The sequence below is a fragment of the Gadus morhua genome, chromosome 15 (genome assembly GCF_902167405.1).
Source record: "Gadus morhua chromosome 15, gadMor3.0, whole genome shotgun sequence".
Lineage (NCBI taxonomy): Eukaryota > Metazoa > Chordata > Actinopteri > Gadiformes > Gadidae > Gadus > Gadus morhua.
Genome location: NC_044062.1, coordinates 1,677,626 through 1,697,025, shown reverse-complemented (window position 1 = coordinate 1,697,025; position 19,400 = coordinate 1,677,626). Strand labels below are relative to the sequence as shown.

The window sequence follows — 19,400 nt, the reverse complement described above, 5'->3', positions numbered from 1 at the left end:
ACACACACACACACACACACACACACACACACACACACACCATGCATTTCTTCCCAACTGATCCATTTATTTGTACCAATCCTGTTTCTGGTACTTTTACATTTTTTGTATTTACTTCTCTGCTCCACTCATCAGCTTCACTCCAACCATTTGAATTTATGAATATTTAGATGTTTTCCCCAGTCGGTTTAATTTATTAATGCAGACACTAAGTGAAGAGAGTTGACAGTGGACTGTGTTGGAAGTAGTTGTTATACCAGGGAGTACTAGGCTTGCTTATCTGTTTCATTGTCTTAAAAGAAGCTCCAGGAACAACTAGTCCCAGTAGGCTATGATCTGACAATGAACAAGGATTTAGAATGCACACAAGAATGTATATCTGTATATCTATCTATGCATTTTAAATAGGCCCCATGAATTGGGTTTGTTGTATGGGTTTTGCTATGTATTATCCACCCTTTCCCATTCATCCATGGCATGGCTGCCATTTCATATATCACCTCCTCTTGACAACTCACTAAAAACGACTCTACGTGTGAATTTACTTTTAATGTTGTTGCAGAGCCTGAGAGATGGGCGAGGAAGCACTCATTATCCTTCAATGTTTGTCTCACCCTTGTCTCCGTGGACTGAGGGAATCTAAGGTTGAGTCGTGGCTTTCATCTTTTATGCTCTCTAGCTTCAAAGGACTTGGATGACCACAATTGGGAGTCTGGAAAACGTCTTCAATATTGAACTACCAAAATAAGCAAAAAATATTGTGTATAACTTTTTAATTTTTACTTTTTGGAAAATAAAATGCTGAATTTACATCACACCAAAGTAGTTAAAATATGTTTTAAATTTTTATGATGACATTGCATTAAACTATTGCAATGCAACCAATGATCATACGTCATGTCAGTTCCTCTCTTCGTCGTCCAGGGTCTGTTGCTGGTCTTTGAACCACCGACGGAGGGTCTCCGAGGGGCGGAGAGGCGCTGAGGGATGAAGGGCTAAGGACCGCTGGGATCTGTTACCCTAACGACACCTGTTCTCCCCCCCGTTCTCTCGTCCTCCGCAGCTGCGCTCCATCGAGGACCTGCAGACGATGCAGATCGTTAAGATCCTGCGCTACGAGAAGAAGGTGGCGGCCATGTTCCTGCTGATGATCCTGAGCTTCCTGGTGTGCTGGACGCCCTACGCCGTGGTGTCCATGATGGAGGCGTTCGGCCGGCCCAGCGCCGTCTCCCCCCTCATGGCTATCGTTCCCTCCGTCTTGGCCAAGTCCAGCACCGCCTACAACCCTCTCATATATGTACTGATGAGCAAAAAGGTGAGATCACTTATTTAGTTTTTATTAAAAGTATATATTCTTAATTGTGTGTCACGCTATTTCCATCCAATATGTTGTCATATTTATTTGCATCTCCTCTGCCATCCATGAGGCATAGTTTGTCTTTGAGTCTATATGATTAGTGCAGTGGTTCCAAACCTGGGGGTCGGGTCCCCACATGGGCTCCTCTTGTGGGCTTATGGGGTCGCCGGAGAAGGCTGACGTAAGCTCTAGATATTTGATGATCCATTGGCTTTTTTAAAGGTCGTTTTCAAAGACGTCCTCTATATACACTCTTAAGGGCAAACGATTGTCGCCACAAGCAGTCGGTGTACTAGAGCCATGTGCTGAAGTCCGCAAGGACATACCAGAAGACGATAACCTTTTCAGAGCTAGAAATGGGATCACAGGCCATAAAAGGCACAATGGTTCATTGTTAAAGTGGCCTTGCATTTAATACCTTCATATTTCTCTCTGACGTCCTGGTTTTCTCTTCTGCTTAAACTTTTTCTCTCAACGCTTAAACTCAAACAAGAAAAGAGTTCAGGAAACCGCATAATAAAGTCGAAGACCTTTATTTAGAATGTTAAGAATGTAATTCAAAAGCTTAGCTGGTCTGCAGAGCTTTTCCAGCTTTGGCACACCGTCCTTATTCTGTCGCTGTGTGATTCCTCCCGTAAGCTCCTAGTGCCAGGCTTCTTATCAAACAAAGCCCAGACATGGCTTCAACATCGTCCAACTTCTGCTGTGTTCATGGTCTTCAAGCCGAACTTGGTTTGCCACGTATTTTGGGCAAACCTTTCCCCTAGCTTCCCTAATCCTTTACCCTTTGTAGATACACTTATCCGTTCCTTTCTTTTCAACATTTTCTATCAAATTTCACATTTGAACACGCAGCACATACTGCTGGTACACAACATCAGACCATCTTCTTAATAACCGTTTCTTCATTAATCATCCACACTTATCTCCTTCATATAGCATAAAAGGCAATATTAATATAATCCTTCCAAGGGTATAGTTAAACGCTCCTCCTCCTCCTCCTCCTCTTCTTCCTCTTCCTCCTCCTCCTCCTCTCCTCCTCTCCTCCTCCCCTCCTCCTCCCTCCTCCTCCTCCTCCTCCTCTTCCTCCTCCTCCTCCTTCTCCTCCTCCTCCTCTTTCTCCTCCTCCTCCTCCTCCTCCTCCTCCTCCTCCTCCTCTCTCCCCGGACCCCCTCAGCTCCGACGCAGCTTCCTCCAGCTGCTTTGTTGGCGCGTCTCCTGGCTCCAGCGGAACCTCAACGAGCGGCCGCTGGCCCCCGTCCAGCGGCCGCTGCGGCCCAGCGTCATGTCCCGCGTGGGCCGGGACCGGCCCAAGAAGAGGGTGACCTTCAGCTCCTCCTCCATCGTCTTCATCATCGCCAGCAACGACCTCAACCAGTCGGGCAAGACGACCACGACGGACGGGGTCCCCTCGGAGGTCAACGTCATCCAGGTGCGGCCGTTGTGATGCGGGGGTGCCCCCCCCCCCCCCCTCCGTCCTGCTCTTCTGTGTGTATAAATACACCTTGGAAACACCGACCCGAAACAGATGTTCTCTAGCCACCTGGGACAGAACGACTCTTCCACTGCCCGACCGGATGACCTGGTGGTACAGGTGACCAGCTCACGGTACATGAACCGCTTCCAGGAGGGCACCGGCTGATGATCCACTACTACCAACACCTGGTTCCCCTTGTGTATCTCGTAGAGACTTTCAATGGGTCATAAAAATGTAACGAAGGTAAGATAAGACCCGGGAATGGGTAATTATTCAGGTGCAATTTTACTCGTCATGTTTTGGATATTATTCATGTTTTTAAATGCTGGTCCTTTGAGATCGGTTTAGTTGGTCACGTGAGTTACCTTAGCCTGGTTCAAGCGGCTGAGTTGTATGGTGGGTTGGAGGGCTTTGGGGTTGCTGCCTGTGACTGTGGCGCCTAACACGTCAGTTCATAGGCTGGTGGTGTTTCATGTCAGTTCATAGGCTGGTGGTGTTTCACGTCAGTTCATAGGCTGGTGGTGTTTCGCGTCAGTTCATAGGCTGGTGGTGTTTCACGTCAGTTCATAGGCTGGTGGTGTTTCACGTCAGTTCATAGGCTGGTGGTGTTGGGGTTAATGGTCTACGTCTAAGCACTTAGTCATAGGACATAGCTCACTCCCTCTCTCTCCGTTGTTTGCTTTTTTGTGTGCGTTTACAGGTTAAATAAAGAGATACTATTTTAGGCTAAACCTGCAGGTGTTTGTGTGTGATTTTCATAAAATTTTATGTTTATTAACAGGGTTGAACGAATTAATTTTGGACATCTGATTTAATTTTAATGTGAGGCGGCTGAGACTTTAATTAGGAAGCCAGGAAATAAAATGAAACTGCTCCCAAGACAAACGAAATCCCATCTACACTCCCCGGACGCCTGCCAGATATATATAGACTTGATGGATGGATTTCCATCGCCAATAATAACCTTATTTGCTGTGAATCCATCAGGGAGCCTTTGGACCTCCCCCGCACTAATACAAGTGGAGGGGATTTGAAGAGAAGTAGGTGAAAAAGAAAAACAATGACTGAAGTGGATGCAATGTTAATCTTCGAGATATATAGAGAGAAACTCCTAAACTCATATGATTGTGGCCAAAAATGTTAAAGAGCATCAAAGAGGCAAAACAATTGATTTATTCAAGAAAACATCAAAGTGACTAAAAGCAACAATTAACAGGATGACACATAAATCAGACAGATTCTGAGCATGACCTCTGACCTCTGGGTTTCCGATAGCGGACAGGTTCATTTTTACTCAGACTTTCAGGCTTAGCAGTCTGTCCCACACTTTCTCAATAGGGATGCTCTGTATTTTCGGAGGGTGTTTAGCTATCAGGTATGAGCCTCCCAGAACCGCCCCAGTAGCACAAACCAGCAGGCCTTGATTGATCACCTGGGGAAAATATATTCAACAGGTGAGTTTCATGTGCAGTCAATTATTAAATAATTGTATTATTATTGTTATTCATCGTTCCAGAAATAAAATCGTGCATTTATTCAATTAAATGTAGGCTGAAGATGCATCATAAATCTGTCCCCATGTTTTGTCCCAGTATTTGTTTTCAGATCATTGAGGATCAATTTCAAATGAGAAAAGGATGGCACGACGTTTGTACCAACAGAATAATGTAAGTCCAACAGCAAAATAGAAAAAGAATGACCTTTCCTAAAGCTATAAAGAACGTGTGCAATGCAATATGATAAAAAAAAAGCTGTTGAAAGGCACGATGGTACCAGGAGAATAACCAGAGCATCATACACTCTCTGGTAGAGAAGTGTAACGCCTCACCTTATTCTGCCAATGCCAGCGCTGCAAGGCCTCGTGGTATCTGATTCTGGTGAAGGTGACCTGCACGAAGACAGTCAAAAGGTCAAACACAGTTCCGGATTTTTCGAACAGTAATGAACATGCAACAGATCGTTTCAGAGGTTTGCTCAAAGGCGACACTTGCCATTGTGTACAAGGGGACTATCTTCTTGGGCAGGAGAAAGTGGAGGATGTCGTCAACCTTTTTCCGGAAGAGGAACCACTTGGAGTTGACGTGCGCTCTCATCTGGGGAACAACAAAAGGAAAGCTACGTTAGTTTAACCATCAAACAAACAAGTCCCTAAAGTGAGGAGCTGATCGTGTGAGGAGACAACCACTACGGGGTTCCAGCCAGAGACACATTTAAGAGTGCTGAGAATGTCAACAACTCTTCATCAGCACACTCGCGCGAGAGAGAGACGCTTAAGGTGCTGAGCAAGAGACTCCAGCTGTCACGTTTAATACTAGGTGTTGACGTCTTCCTTCTAGTTTCCTTGTACAAGACTTTCTTCCCAAGGCCTTATATGACAGTGGAATTGGAATCATTCGTCAATGGCTGACCGTCAGTGACAGCCACGAACCAGGGGAATCAAGACGCCCTCTTTAAAGACGCCTCGGATATTGTCTCTACCATTAGGGATGGGGGTTGTCACTTGCAGATCCTGCAATGGTGGTTACGTCAATATGCTTTACAATAAAATTCAATGTTATCAATCATTTCACCCCAAAAGCTGTTTTGCTGTTCGGGCAAGGTTCATTTTAAGCAGATACGGATGACAGCCTAAGGCACTCCATTCCATTAACAAGATGATTTGATCTTTTATCTCTGTCTAGTTAAGGCAATATCTGGCATGGGAATATTCTCTAATAATAGCTCAAACAGGTGCAGTACCTCGACATAGTTGTACATGGCCAGGTCTGCAATAGTGTGGTCGTCAGGTACTCGAACGCGGGTGTATTCGGGCAGAACAGCACCTGGAACAGTGGAGGAAAATTAGCCGGCATCAACTGTTGGCCTTCATAGTCCCAACTGCGTTCACAATCCACTCACTGAAGTCCTCGTTGCACTGGTCCATTATTTCATCGAAAACAATGCAATCCTCGAAGCCCTGCAGGGAAAACAGGCACAAAACAAACATGGCCATGATGGACAGATAAGGTCGATCCAATCATTATGGATGTGCTTTGATAAAGGATGGACTTTTATCGTCCTCAATGGACATTTCTCTCCAATGTCAAATGTGCCTTGATCGATCTATGGACATTGAATGAATGGATGGAGGGAGGAATAAATGGACCTTCATTTATCCATTCCTGTACATGGACTTGTTCAGTGGACCAAGACCCTGCCCTTCCTTCTTCCCCACCCATTACTTCGGGTTCACTCACTGCGTTCATCCCTTGTCCGTAGAAAGGAACCACGGCGTGGGCAGAGTCTCCCATGAGCACGCACTTGTCGTTGATGTGATACGGGGAACACTTTATGGACACCATGGCCTGGGCGGGCAGGCGGAAGTAGTCCGTCTTAAGTGCCTCTCTACGAGACATACAAAAGCATACACATTAAAAACAAGGAAGCAATAGAAGTGAATGGAAACATTCAGAATTGATTGGCTGGGTGAGCTGAATGCTTAATCAGTCCCTGGTTCGATCCCCAAAGTACACAGCCTGAAGCGGCATCAGTAATCTAGTGTGGTCTGCATTTGGATCCCATCTCGTTTTTGCTCCTGTTGCCCCTCCAGCACTGGTCGTCACAAGATGGTTATACAGTATTAGTAAAAGCAAATAGACCTTGAAATAATCCCCCGGGGGTCCATTATGTAATTAGATGGAAGGAGGATGGGAAGGGAGGGAGGCAACTTACACTCCGATTAGTGGGATGGCATCGGGAAAGTATTCCTGGAAAAATTCCATCACGTCGTCCCCTGTGGTGATTTTTTCAAACTCGTCAAACGGCATGAAGAGTGTGCAGGTGAATGTCTTGTCCTGGAATGAAGGTTTAAAACAATTTCATGTTGGAGTTAAAACTATAAGTCAACTGTGTTTTTTTTAAACCGCCATTCCTCCTTTCAATATTGCATGCAACAAAACAAAATGCAACTCACACTTGAAAAGTGCATTACTATCAACACAAACGTGTGGGCTGTGAGTCAGAGAGTAAAGCAGAAAGAGGAACAGAGAGAGAGGAACTAAGCCTGACAAAGGGTGGAGGTGGAGACTATATGAAGGAGATCAACATGTCTGGAAGAGATGAGAGAGATGAGGAGGCACAGATTCACATTTAGATTAAGCTCCTGTTTACCTAAGGGAGGGGGGGGATGAGAGTCAAACCTACGTTACATACTCCTCATCTTATTACACTGTGGGAGTCACCCGATGGTCTGTTGTTCACATCAAGTAGATTCATTGAGATCATTTGATTTCCCTGGAGAGACGCTGATCCTATTTCAAGTTCAGTATTGGATGCTTCTGTCAAATCCTCAGCCACGTTTATTTATAATTCCTGTTCACATCTGTATATAATATACATATAACATCATATATCATATTCATATTCGATTCATATTTTATGTCTCCTTGCTGTTTAAACTTTTAATAGAGCTGACATTGCTACCTGTGTGTGTTACTAACTTATTCATGTCATGTTGACCTCAGCCTGGTCGCAACCATTTCATTAAATAATTAACACATTTATTATCACATTTCAATCAATCAATCAATATCCTTTATTTAACCAGGTAAAATTCATTGAGATTAAAATCTCTTTTTCAAGAATGACCTGGCCAAGAAGGCAGCACCATGATATAATAAGAGCAATCAACCACAATTCTCATACACCACATTCAACGTCAGGTAAAGTACAATACAAGATCAGGGACAAGACTATATGAAGATTGAAATGAGTACAGTTAAAAATTAAATAAATAAACTGGTGACAGATGAATGAAAAAACCCGGCCGTTATCAGAAAATAGCTTTACAAACAATTGCATTGACCAAGAGAACTATCTTCTCTGTCCTTCAGGATTCCTTTGAATTCTCCCAAGGTGACCAGCTCCGGCAGCTTCAGCTGCTTTTGCACACACATCTATGTAATTTATATTACATAGATGCTATAAATGCCTAGCTTGTAATAAAACAGCTGTAGAACAAAGCTCACACTCACCAGATTTGGCAGGGCAATCATCATGAACGTGTTTCGGGGCCATATGTGAAGATAATTTGGCTTCATTGCAAACTGGGGGCAAAAAAAACCATAAAACATGACACGAATACAGGGGGAAACAGAACAGATTGCATATTACGTAATAAAAACACAACACACATACACAATATTACGTTCTCTGAATGCAATGTCGTAGTGTTCTGTCATTTTGAAGCTGCCTTTGTCGGAGGCGTGGATTACAGCGAGTACGGAAACAGAACATTTTAAGAGCAGGTCGGCCATTGAAGCCAACTCCCACAGGTAATGTGGGGACGTCTGGGGGGTGGGGGGGGAAGGGGGGAGGAGGTTCACCTCTCCGGCGACGGGCGGCATGGTGAGCTCCAGGTACCCGTGGGGGATGTAGGTCTGGCTGAAGTTGAAGCGGCTCCGGCGGAGGAACTGCTTGCGGATGGTGGAGAAGGCGCCGTCGCAGCCCACGATGAGGTCGGCCTGCAGCGACTGCGCGCTGCCGTCGGGCCTGCCCTCCAGCCACAACAACAGCACATGGGTCGGGGACCACAGCCAGCTTTGAATACACTATGCGACATCTCGTATCGTACGATTTTCCTTTGGGGCCATCGACAGACGGGTGACCACATGCACACTAATCCATCGCAATCGATAATCAATCAATCTCACGGGTGTTATTGATGATGGTCACTCGCCTGACTCAACATATTATAAGATAGAATGTGCTCTTCCTAACTGAGAGCAGACCAGTTGGAGACCAGAGTTGGAGATTGCATTCTATCTGTCATCATTGTCCTCAGGTTGAAGTTAATAGATTATTGAATGTGCGTGCGTGCGTACGTGCATGTGTGTGTGTAAGAGCAAGGGAGAACAATTTACCTGAGAAAGGTCATCAGCCCTGTGTCAGGACTCCAGTCCTGCAGTTTGTGGTCAAAGTTCATCTTGGCGTTGGGATATCTCTCTGCCTCTTTGGTCATAGAAACAGAGACGTACAAGCAGCAGCAGAAGGTTTTAATGCAGTGCAACACAGTACAGAATTAAAATAAAGACAGGTACACCCATTCCCTTTGAAAGCAAAGACCACTCGATCACTGGAAGACCCTTCCAGCAGACCCTTTGATCTCATGGTAGTCAGAATAAAACAAATTAAAAAAATAACTAAAGTTCTAAAAGTTGTGTTCCAGTCAACAATACATTGACAAAGTAATAAAGGTCACACTGCGCCAATAATGACCCGATGCATAAATAACCCTCTCAAACCTTATACCTGCACATAAAGGTTTCTAACCATCAGTGGGAATTCAGAGAGGAGTCGACTAATTAAATCGCTGGGTGTTCCCGTTCTGCTTGGGGCAACCCCCCAAAACTGTCAATATTGGTTCTGTCAGATGATTGACCAAAGTAATTCCCTAGTTCCCTTCCCTGTCCTCCGGTGGGTACATAGGCCATGCCGTAAACAAGCTCACCTATGCATAACCGTTTTTTGAAAAGCACTGGAGTCTTGTGCTAGCGTGTTTGACTCCCAGACAGGACAGCGAAAGGTTCTGGGTTAAATTCTGAATTCCCTTGAGCAAGATAGTATACTTATTTTGGTAATCTTGATAAAAGCATAAAAAAAAATTATACTTATTGTAGTGCAGTTTATATCCAATGCACTTTTGTAATGCAGAACTGGAATATTGTGCACATTGTTTGCAATTGCAGCACACAATTCTAATACTACATGGATGAACATTAAAATGTGTTGGTCAACTTGGCATTCTAGGTTTATAACTAGAGTTATTAGAGACTAACCGTTTCACTGGACTCACCCGTTAGCAGCTCTTTGTTCAGGTTGGCCCGGTCAACCGACAGTATGTACTGAAGTAAAAGGAAACCATTAGCCATCACAAGCCATTAGGGAAAGTGCATTTCCAATTCTCACACACACACGCACACGCACACACACACACACACACACACACACACACACACACACACACACACATAGAACTGTGATGGGGTTTTCAGAACGACTAGAGATGGATAGCATCAGAGGGAACTGGTGGCTCTTGGTTCCTTTCAGATAAACAAACCACTTCAGCCACCTTATACCATCCTTCTGAACTTCAATTCAAATGCCATTCATTAATCAAGTAACACAAAGTATAAAAATATATTTATAAAACAAATGTTAACATAGATATAATATCAAAGTTAGTCAGCGTAAGCCACTGCACATTAACATATTGTGTGAAAAGGAGAGAGTGTGTGGTTGATGGAAGCTGGGGGGAAGCTGCCCACATGTTGTACATGGAATAACCAGAGCATACAAGACCAGCATTACGACACATTACACAAACAGTTACCTGGCCTTTCTTGCCATAGGGAATAGGCGACTGCTTCCCATTCAGAGAGTGGATCATTCTGGAATGCATTGGTATCCCCTTGGAGACAATCTGGGGGAAAACACAATCCCGGGCGTGTATGAATGGACAGCTATGTAATGATGCTATTTGGGAGTCAAATATTTATGAGGTGTCACCGATTTAATTACAGAGTGATTATATGTGCATAATTGCTATCACACGTGCCCTTTATTTACTGGGGATAAAACCAAATTCCCCGACAGGGATGGATAAAGTATGCATCTAATCTCATTTTAGGATATGTTTAAAAGAAAGGCATTTTATTTTGGTTGAGCCTTGTGGCCCTGTGAATGTGCGTACGTTGGTTGTGGGTGTGTTGTGTTTGGTTGCATTGTGGTCGACTGTTCTTGACGTATCCAACCCCACAGCAGCGTCGTCCATACCTTCTCCTCCATCCCCACCCGGCTGAGGGCCTGGCGTCCGCGGTGGGACAGGGCCAGGTTAATGCTCCGTCCCCGCACGATTTTGGCTTCACGGATATCTGACCACAAATAAAGCACAAGTTAGAATGCATGCATATTTGAATCTTTGCAGGTTTGCCTTTATCAGTTTGAATTAAGAAATCAGGGTTTGTTTTCTTGTTTTTATTTAGATCCCCATTAGCTTTTGCAAAGCAGCAGCTATTCTTCCTGGGATCTAACATATTTCAATGTGACAAATACAATGCATTGTTATCTGGTGTTGTTATGGAAGATTGATATGTAAGTTAGGCCTACCATCACGTGACTCAAATACCTCCACCTGAAATCCTCTTCTGGCAAAATAACAGGCATTCAGAGCTCCAACCTAAAAATAATGACAGCAGCAATGCGATTTTAAAAATGACATTGTGCAGTTACAGAACAATTATATTACACTTCAGAAAACACTTTATTTTTTTTAAAACTTTTTTTGCAATAAAAGCCTTTAATAAAACGTCTCTCAACCAGTTGACATATTTATAAAAGGCTGTGCATATAAATAACACTGATTTTAAAATATCGTTCAATATTACTTTGTATAACCTACATACTATAGCCTGCTCTACGCAAACTCCGGTTGTACACAGTAGGGCCTATGCCTACGTAACTGTTTTCTTTTCCTCTTACCAAACCACCCCCTACAACAGCCACAACTTTATCCTTGCTTGATTTCCCTCCAGACTCCATCGTAACGTCTCCACTGCAACTCGTTCAACGGTGTAGCCCGTACTCGGAATGGAAAAGTGATTCCAAATAACAATTTAGATTTGTTTTTTGTGTCCTTTTTTGAGGGCGGGTCAAAGTCCATGGGGTTCAACCAATCAAACCAGCCGATATTTCACTTCGTGTCACGTGGACTCGAGTTCCCTTTCATTTCAGTAGGACGACCTTCGTTTGTGCAACAGTTCTCCCATCTTCCGCGCTGGAGTGACTGTGCATTATACATTCCGATCTGTGAATGCTCGAGTAAAGAATGAATGAATGACCATCCACTATGGGACTATTAACAACGACCGTTTATGGTCCTATAAGCTCCCACCCAACCCCCATGCATTGGCCAAACCACCTAGGCTATTAGGCTAAAACACACCCGTTCATCAATGAATCATCATTACAGAATTGTGGATTTTTGGTCCGGTGGATCAGATTAGAGCAAACATTGACTGTGGGCCTTAAAGTGACATGCGGGATAACCTGCATCACAGGTTTGAGCCAATTGAGGTTGCAAGTTCACTGATTATTGCTTGCAGCTGTAATTATGTGCAACGGTGATCTCATCCATGGTCTCAATGGAAGAATATAATGTATCGGGCCACGGGAGGTTTACGATTAAATAAATCTTTATCTATCCCACGGAATATGATTGGCCTTGGCGCTCTTCTCTATGTACGGGACCCTATGTATCTATGCATGACTACTCGGTCTACGAGAAGGTTGGTTCAATGAAAATTTCCCCGAAACAGTTCCAGGCACACAAAATGTACCACACAGCCCTGTCGAGCTTCTCTATCCACACAACTTCCCAAACAAAGCCCTGAATCACAGTCCTACGAAGACAGCTCCGTCGCCGCCGTGTCCTATGTATGAATTGCCGGATCTAGATGCCTCCCAGGCCAGGGGCCACGTGACGAGGGCCCCTGCCCTTCTCACCACCGTCATAATGGAAAACCATTCACATAGGAAATTGGAACTAAAAATACAGGAGGAAATAAATAAATAAATAGTGCTTATTTGGTTGTACTTTTTCATGGGACCCAGACTCCCACCATGTATCATGTAGCCAATCCCACATAGGAATCATAACTAGCTATAACCAGAGCCCGTCTTTTAGACATTCTCTGTTATAATAGTGATAAGGTCAACCATACTGTTTAGGAGCTCGGTCTCCATCTAGTGGCTATTTTTTAGCTATACAGTTCTTCAATATCGGTCGCAAATTATCTTCCATTGAAATGAATGAACAGGACAATTAATCGAACTTCCTCTCATTCTTTGAATTTTAAACCATAAAGAGTCCTCGTTCTGCGTTTCCCGTCGATTTATCTGCTGATAATAGATACTTTTATGAACGAGTACTAATATACATTTAAGAATAATCAAATTTATTGTATCATTCGTTTGGTTCTGGCATCGTCTGCTTTAGTCTTTTAAAAATGGCGCTCTGAAATCGAGGATTTGTTATCCATGGGTCCGAAGTATGTTTCAGCGCATTCACCGATCGGCCCAGTTTACCAGAAATATTTTGCCGGCGGTGAAGAGTCTCTACGTTAAACAGGATTCTAGGTAAGTATTTGCGACCGAAACTGCATAGCCTTGGAAAATATTATACGCACCTTGTGATATGACTAACTAGCATGCTAGCTGGCCAGCGAGGTGACATTTGGTGGGCTGATAAGACTCGTTAGAGCCGGCATGTTAACCAAGAGCTGCTACCAAACACACCCGTTAGCTTTGTTGCTACATTGGGTCAGGTTATGGTGATGGGAGGCAATTTAGTCTATCTGCAAAATAGTAGATGCGACCAATATATTCTACGTATTGCGTAACAGTTTAAAGATATATCATGGAAAACAAAAGTTGTCCAGGATAGTGTTATATTTTAGTACATGTTGCACAAGGCCAGCGTGACTCCCAGTCACCAGCCGTGTAACGCTGAAGTCTCTCATCCATCAAGCGTCTTCTGGTACATGTTGCACTAGGCCATGACTCCCATTGAAAGCCGAGTTAATCTTGATGAGTGGACGCCAGGCTCCCCCACACTTTATGCGTCTTAAGTTAACGTTACCATTTCACGTGACCCTGCATGATCCACGATATTATCAATAAATTGTATTTCTAGACTAAGCTTATTCTCATTACCACTGAGATGAATAAGTTTAGTTTAGTTGTTTTTTTGAAACCCATGCCTGACATTTTCTTAAGTGAACGTGACGGCAAGAGATGTAACTTTCTTTGCAACCTATGCCTTTGTCTGAGCAATCGACTGGTAGCCTGTCGGCAATTGTTCAAGTGTTATCTCACCCCGAGGCAATTGCATGCATTAATACTATGTTAATGAAAAACAGCATGCATCATTGCATGCAAACGTTGAGAGTAATGCCCCAACAGCATAAACCATTCGTCAATGGCATGTAAGGAAGCTTAACAGCAACTACTCTCCTAGTAATGTGTTGCCAGGTGTATGGTCTTGCTCCAGAGTTTGGCTGAATTTCCAGTTGACTGAATTCTGCAATCTGCTCAGCCCCTTGCGGACAGTCTGTAGACTACTCTCAGTGAGGGCTCTGCCATGAGTTGGGGCCTAAAGTTGGTATTGGTGTATGTATCTGTATGTGTCAGTCTGTCTGTTAAGAACGTAATGACTTTTGTCATCAACGCATGCTGCACCCTACAACAACATCAAATAAATCGAGGTCATCGTGTTGGTCATTACGACCAACAAAGTCGGTTGCCGACCGACTTGGTTACGAGAGTAGACACGGCTAGTAATCAGAGCATGCTGGTTAACATCGCTGCACTCTTCGTGGGACTGGGAACTCACATGTGTGCTTGTCTGCAGGCTTGTGTCGTCCTTGCCCCTCAGAATGACCGACCCGGCCGTGAAGAGGGTTGTGAGGGACATCATCCGCTCCCCTGAAGACAAGCGGCTGTACCGGGGCCTGGAGTTCACCAATGGGCTGCGGGCCCTGCTCATCAGCGACCCCACCACAGACAAATCCTCTGCCGCCATGGATGTCCAAATAGGTAATACTTTAATAAGCGTGGATGTGTATGTTTTAATTTTTACCCCTTTTAAATTGGTCATACATTTTTATTCTGTTTTCATTTGACTTCCTGTTCATTTATTTTAAATATAAATTACAATGATTTTCTTTTTGGTACTTGCCAGGAAAGTGTCTTTCTTTCAATGAGACTTGTATTCATATACATATTCATCCTCCCATCCAATTTTGTATGCTGATAAAGGCCGTGACATTTGACAAGCACGCAAATAAAACAAGTGTCACGCTGTGCTGTGTCTTAAACTCGCTGCATTGATTACTCTCGTTGATGAAAGGAAGGGAGTGTAAAGTGCCAATCTTGCTGCTAAAATCCGCAGCGCTGCAGCCCTGAGCCGGGTCAGGGAGTTTCAGGCCTTAATTGTGCTCTTTTCTCTGCCCACCTCTTTCTTCCTTCTGTTCCGTGTTTCCTCTTCCTTCCTTATTTCACAGGTTCGTTATCGGACCCGTCCAACATCTCTGGGCTGGCCCACTTCTGTGAGCACATGCTGTTCCTCGGCACAGAGAAGTACCCAAAGGAGAACGAATACAGCCAGTTCCTCAGCGAGCATGCCGGCAGCTCCAACGCCTTCACCAGCGGCGAGCACACCAACTACTACTTTGACGTGTCCCATGAGCACCTGGAAGGAGCCCTCGACAGGTAACCCACACGGGCGGGCTGGGAGACCTGTTGCCTTGAAGTATGGCTTGAATACAATTATGGTCTGAGTGACGTGTCACTTTCTTTGCTGGCTTCACTAAAACATCCATTACTAATGTAATTTGGCGGAATCACTTTGTGCTGATCCTCCCTAATGGCACGTTGATTCCCAACAACCAGGGTGCGATATTGCCGTTGTTCACATTTGTGTCAGGGGTGTGCGATACTGCTGCAGTTTAATGCCGCGTTTCCACTGCAGGGTGCGGAACGGATCGGATCGCAAAGGTGCGGTAGGGAGGGGGCGGTATAGCCCAGCTCAGTTCCGAGGTCGCGTTTCCACTGCCGACAGTACCCTTTGTGGTAGGCCGGATGTCGATCGCCGCGGCAGCTACGTAAACATCGTAAACAACGTCTTCCTCCCCAAGAATGCAGACGAACGTCTCCACCTCCTTGTTCGCCCAAGCAAGCGTTTTACGCAACATGTTAATGGTAAAGAATAATACCTCGAGGCTACTGTTTGTTTGTTTTTATCCCCGCGTCACCCGGAAGTGTTGATTCTGTCGACCAATCAACGGAGGGGGTGTGGAGCTAGAATTTCCCGGGACCCTTTCGTCTCGTTTTCGGTACCCCAACGGAGGAGTCCCGAGAACGACGCCAGAACGGGTACGGCAAAGTCCGGGTCACGCCCACTTTTGGCGGTGGAAACGCGACCCGATCCGCACCTATCCGTTCCGCACCCTGCAGTGGAAACGCGCCATAAGAGGCTTGCGACTACGATGATTTGGTCCACGAGCCCAGTGTTGTCTTTTAAGGTCACCCATACCTTTCTCATTCCTATTTCTGAACCAAAGGTGTTGCATTTACTGGGCCCTGTGCTAAAAAGCTACATTTCTTTGTTAAACGGAATGGTTTAGATAAGGGGCAATTTTAAAGATTTCCGTGTTATTCTCTGTGGCAACACCTTTGGTGATGAGCACTGATATTTCCCAGAGATACAATATTTTTTTTGCCATGACACCAAGTTTGTATCATTTATATTCCTGTGACGGAAGGGCTTTCATCATTCATTGGCTCATTCACTAGGGTATTCCCTCGTTCCGCGATGGATGGCTTAACGGACATTTATCTATGAAAATCTTGGAGATAGCCTCTTTCAGTCAGACTTCAGGCGAGGCCACCCAATGTGTTTTCATATAGCAAGATAAGAATATTCTCATAGCACTTTAACAAATGAACGAGGTTCATGAACGAGGAATCAAGGCTGAGTCATCATCGCAGGGTGTTGCACAATGCACACCGAAAGAAAAACAAATCTTTGGTTCTCCGTCATATTTCCAACCTAAAGAACAGGACACGCAGGTCAAGGAAAACCTGATATTTTCTGGTTCCAGGCGTGCTTGTGGTTGTGTTTTGGATGTGGCAGTCATCATCAGATCATGTCGTTTGTGGTGTATTGTTTTTGTTTTCTAAGGCACAGGAACTAGGGTGTGCCACTTTGCAAAATGTGTGCGGCCATGACCGGTAGGTTTCGTTTTAAATATGTAATGAAGTTCTCAATGGTGTGGACATCTCTCGCACTGTTTCTGGTTACCAAGACCAGTCTCGTATAGCGTACACACACACACACACACCCCCCCCCCCCCCCCCCCTTGATAGCCACCCAAGAGAGTGGTAGTGTGTGAGGGAGGTCGTGTCTGAAATGAGCCTGTGGTTGAGATTACCTTACCTACTTCTCCATGAATGAGTGTCTGCTGTGCCCCCCCCCCCCCTCCTGATTAGCAGGTATGCTCCAGGAGGCTAGCAGCACCCTAGGGGGAGAAACCGAGACGGTAGAATGAGATGATGAAAGATTGATGACACTGCTGAATCAATGTGACAATTTTATGAATTGTGTCATAAATCCCGATGGGCATTTATTCTAAATGTACGTGAGTGGTTTCAGAAGAAAGAATCTATAAATGGTGCTGCCTGGAACATTTCATTAAATACCACAATCAAGATTTTAATCGGGGCAGGAAGAAATAGTACATGCGTCTAATATATCTCAACAGGCTCTAACATCTACTATCATTAGTGTGGTATTGGATGCACATATGTCACCGAGTGGTTCAATGGTATGGGTTGGTTCTGTCATCCTTTGTTATTCGCTCTGCCCAGGTGATGTTATCTGGCCAGCTGGATCAGGTGTTCAGTGACATGCCGCGGCTCATCACTGTGTGCAGACATGCAAATAGTTGCTTTGTTTTCAGACGTCATTGACGATTTGAATGCCAGTTGCCCACATTTGCCACTTATGCAAAGATTATTCCTCCTTGCTCCTTATCTATTATTTCTTCATCTGCACTGCCTGGCACAGCAGCAGATGTAGACAAACCCGGACCAGGATTTGGACCAAATAAACATTTGAATATAATCAACAAACCACACAATGGCCCAAGTTGCAACTTGAAACTTAAATACCTGTGACTCAAGTAGACGTGGCCCTATAACCTTGTTGTTGTTGTTGTTAAGGTCTGAACAGTTCTTCCTGTGCCGCTAGTAGACTTTGCCCTCTAACTCCATGTTTTTGTCACTTAGGTTCGCACAGTTCTTCCTGTGCCCGCTTTTTGACGAGAGCTGCAAGGACCGGGAGGTCAATGCCGTGGACTCTGAGCACGAGAAGAACCTGATGAATGACGCCTGGAGGCTGTTCCAGCTGGAGAAGGCCACGGGTAACCCCGATCATCCCTTCAGCAAGTTTGGAACAGGTACTCGCTGAACTAAACGCGCACGCGCACGGTGGCCTCGCACAGCCAGAGAACCTGGACTTCTGGCTTTCTTCTGCATGTGGTCTCCTTTCCTTTGATCTTCGGCTACTTTGCACCTTATTTTTACAAGCCCTTTTTAGGCCCAATCCCATTTCTACCCCTTACCCCTTCCCCTTAGCCCTATCCCTTGTTTTGAAGGGGAAGGGGTAAGGGGTAGAAATGGGATTGGGCCTTAAGCTGTCGGCCATTACGTTTCGTTCGGCATGTTCAAAGTGCTGCGCCGTGGACAGCCGCCATGCACTTCAAATGAGTTCCCGCTGAGAGCCAAATCGGTGCCGACTCGGCCCCTGGCCCCCCGCCCGTCACAGCCAGCTGATGGCAGCATTGAGTCATCTAGGACGTATCCTCCTGCTCAGAACAAAATGGGATCTGACAAGTTGTGAAAGTCGTGCACTTTAAAGGCACTGGATCGCCACGCCGAACCTGGCTAGTGATCTGAGGCACTCCCGCCCTCGGAGAACCTTAAGTGAGAACAGTGAGGCGAGGGTAAACAATGGGCCTGACAGCGGCTGAAACTCAACGCGGGTGAAGGTTCACCCAGGGGCCGCCCGGCAACCCAACCAGGCTAGTGTCGCGTTCGGCCTGGACGTGGAGAAAGTGGCTCCTGAGGGAAGCAACCCGGTCAGGGCTCCTCTGAGTCTGAACGGGGCGCTCTGCCTCCTTTAGGGCTTCATGCCCTCAGTCGTACCGTCCTGCAGTCCTCCCTGACCTCTGAGTTGTTGCTGCCTCTATACTTCCTCCGTGTCCGTCCACACCACCCAACTGTCCTGATCCCTCTTTTAGGCGAAGGCTGCACGATATTTGAAAATTATGACATTGCAATACTGTTCTTAGAGATGCATCAAAATAAAGGAATAAGTGATTTCATGCCTACTTTTCAGGCATCAGATGCAATACAATAACTTGTATTGTCCATCAAGGCAGCGGACACATTTTTCATAAAACTTGAAGGCTTTAGAACATTGTGAAAAACGTTTATATTTCACATTGATGCACTCGTTAAACATGAAGCTATTAAAGAACGGTTGGCATAGTTGATGGAACACTGCGCTTTGTATTCCCTTAAACGGTGCATAGTTCAAATTAAGGTCAGGCTTCTTTAGTAGGCCTATAGGGCTAGTCGTACGTAAACCTCCCGCATTCCTTATTTGCGTTGACCGCGTAGCTCCCTGTGTTTGTGACATTATTCTCTAGTTTATCATTTGCTGGTCTCCTAACTATGACAACAATGCTACTGTGGCTATGGCAATGTGTGGAGTCTGTGTGTGTGGTGCCCTTGTCAGCTCGCTCATGGGAGGAAGCAGGCCGATCCATGTATTCATTATCAATCTGGTGTGACATTCACATATGCACTGGACGGATCGTTTTTAAAACCAACCCGTGATGCATTGTCTGAAATCAAAAAATGTTTTATTTTTATTTTTTATTAGCTACTCGTATATTTTTTTACTTG

At 45.0% G+C, this 19,400-nt stretch overlaps 3 protein-coding genes across 3 annotated transcripts in view; 2 read left to right on the top strand and 1 right to left on the bottom strand.

Moving 5' to 3' along the window:
• Positions 1–3,569, top strand: part of opn3 (opsin 3) — a 7,555-nt gene extending 3,986 nt beyond the window's left edge. Inside the window, exons 3-4 of the mRNA XM_030379342.1 lie at positions 1,064–1,315; positions 2,535–3,569. Coding sequence (XP_030235202.1) covers positions 1,064–1,315; positions 2,535–2,804 — 522 coding nt within the window. The 3' untranslated portion in view covers positions 2,805–3,569. The remainder of the gene's footprint in view (positions 1–1,063; positions 1,316–2,534) is intronic.
• A 417-nt stretch (positions 3,570–3,986) lies between these two features.
• On the bottom strand, positions 3,987–11,454 carry kmo (kynurenine 3-monooxygenase). The gene is made up of 15 exons (XM_030379341.1): positions 11,352–11,454; positions 10,980–11,049; positions 10,647–10,744; positions 10,204–10,293; positions 9,667–9,715; positions 8,735–8,822; positions 8,198–8,363; positions 7,847–7,918; positions 6,546–6,667; positions 6,071–6,218; positions 5,733–5,790; positions 5,574–5,656; positions 4,826–4,927; positions 4,663–4,722; positions 3,987–4,266 (listed from the first exon to the last, which is right to left on the bottom strand). Exons 1-15 carry the CDS (start codon positions 11,409–11,411, stop codon positions 4,129–4,131), a joined length of 1,404 nt encoding a protein of 467 aa, XP_030235201.1. The 5' UTR covers positions 11,412–11,454; the 3' UTR covers positions 3,987–4,128.
• Positions 11,455–12,716: 1,262 nt separating this feature from the next.
• The window catches only part of ide (insulin-degrading enzyme), a 29,193-nt gene continuing 22,509 nt past the window's right edge, over positions 12,717–19,400 (top strand). Inside the window, 4 exon segments of the mRNA XM_030379699.1 lie at positions 12,717–13,007; positions 14,281–14,465; positions 14,933–15,140; positions 17,718–17,887. Of these exon segments, the coding sequence (XP_030235559.1) occupies positions 12,922–13,007; positions 14,281–14,465; positions 14,933–15,140; positions 17,718–17,887 (649 nt within the window). The 5' untranslated portion in view covers positions 12,717–12,921.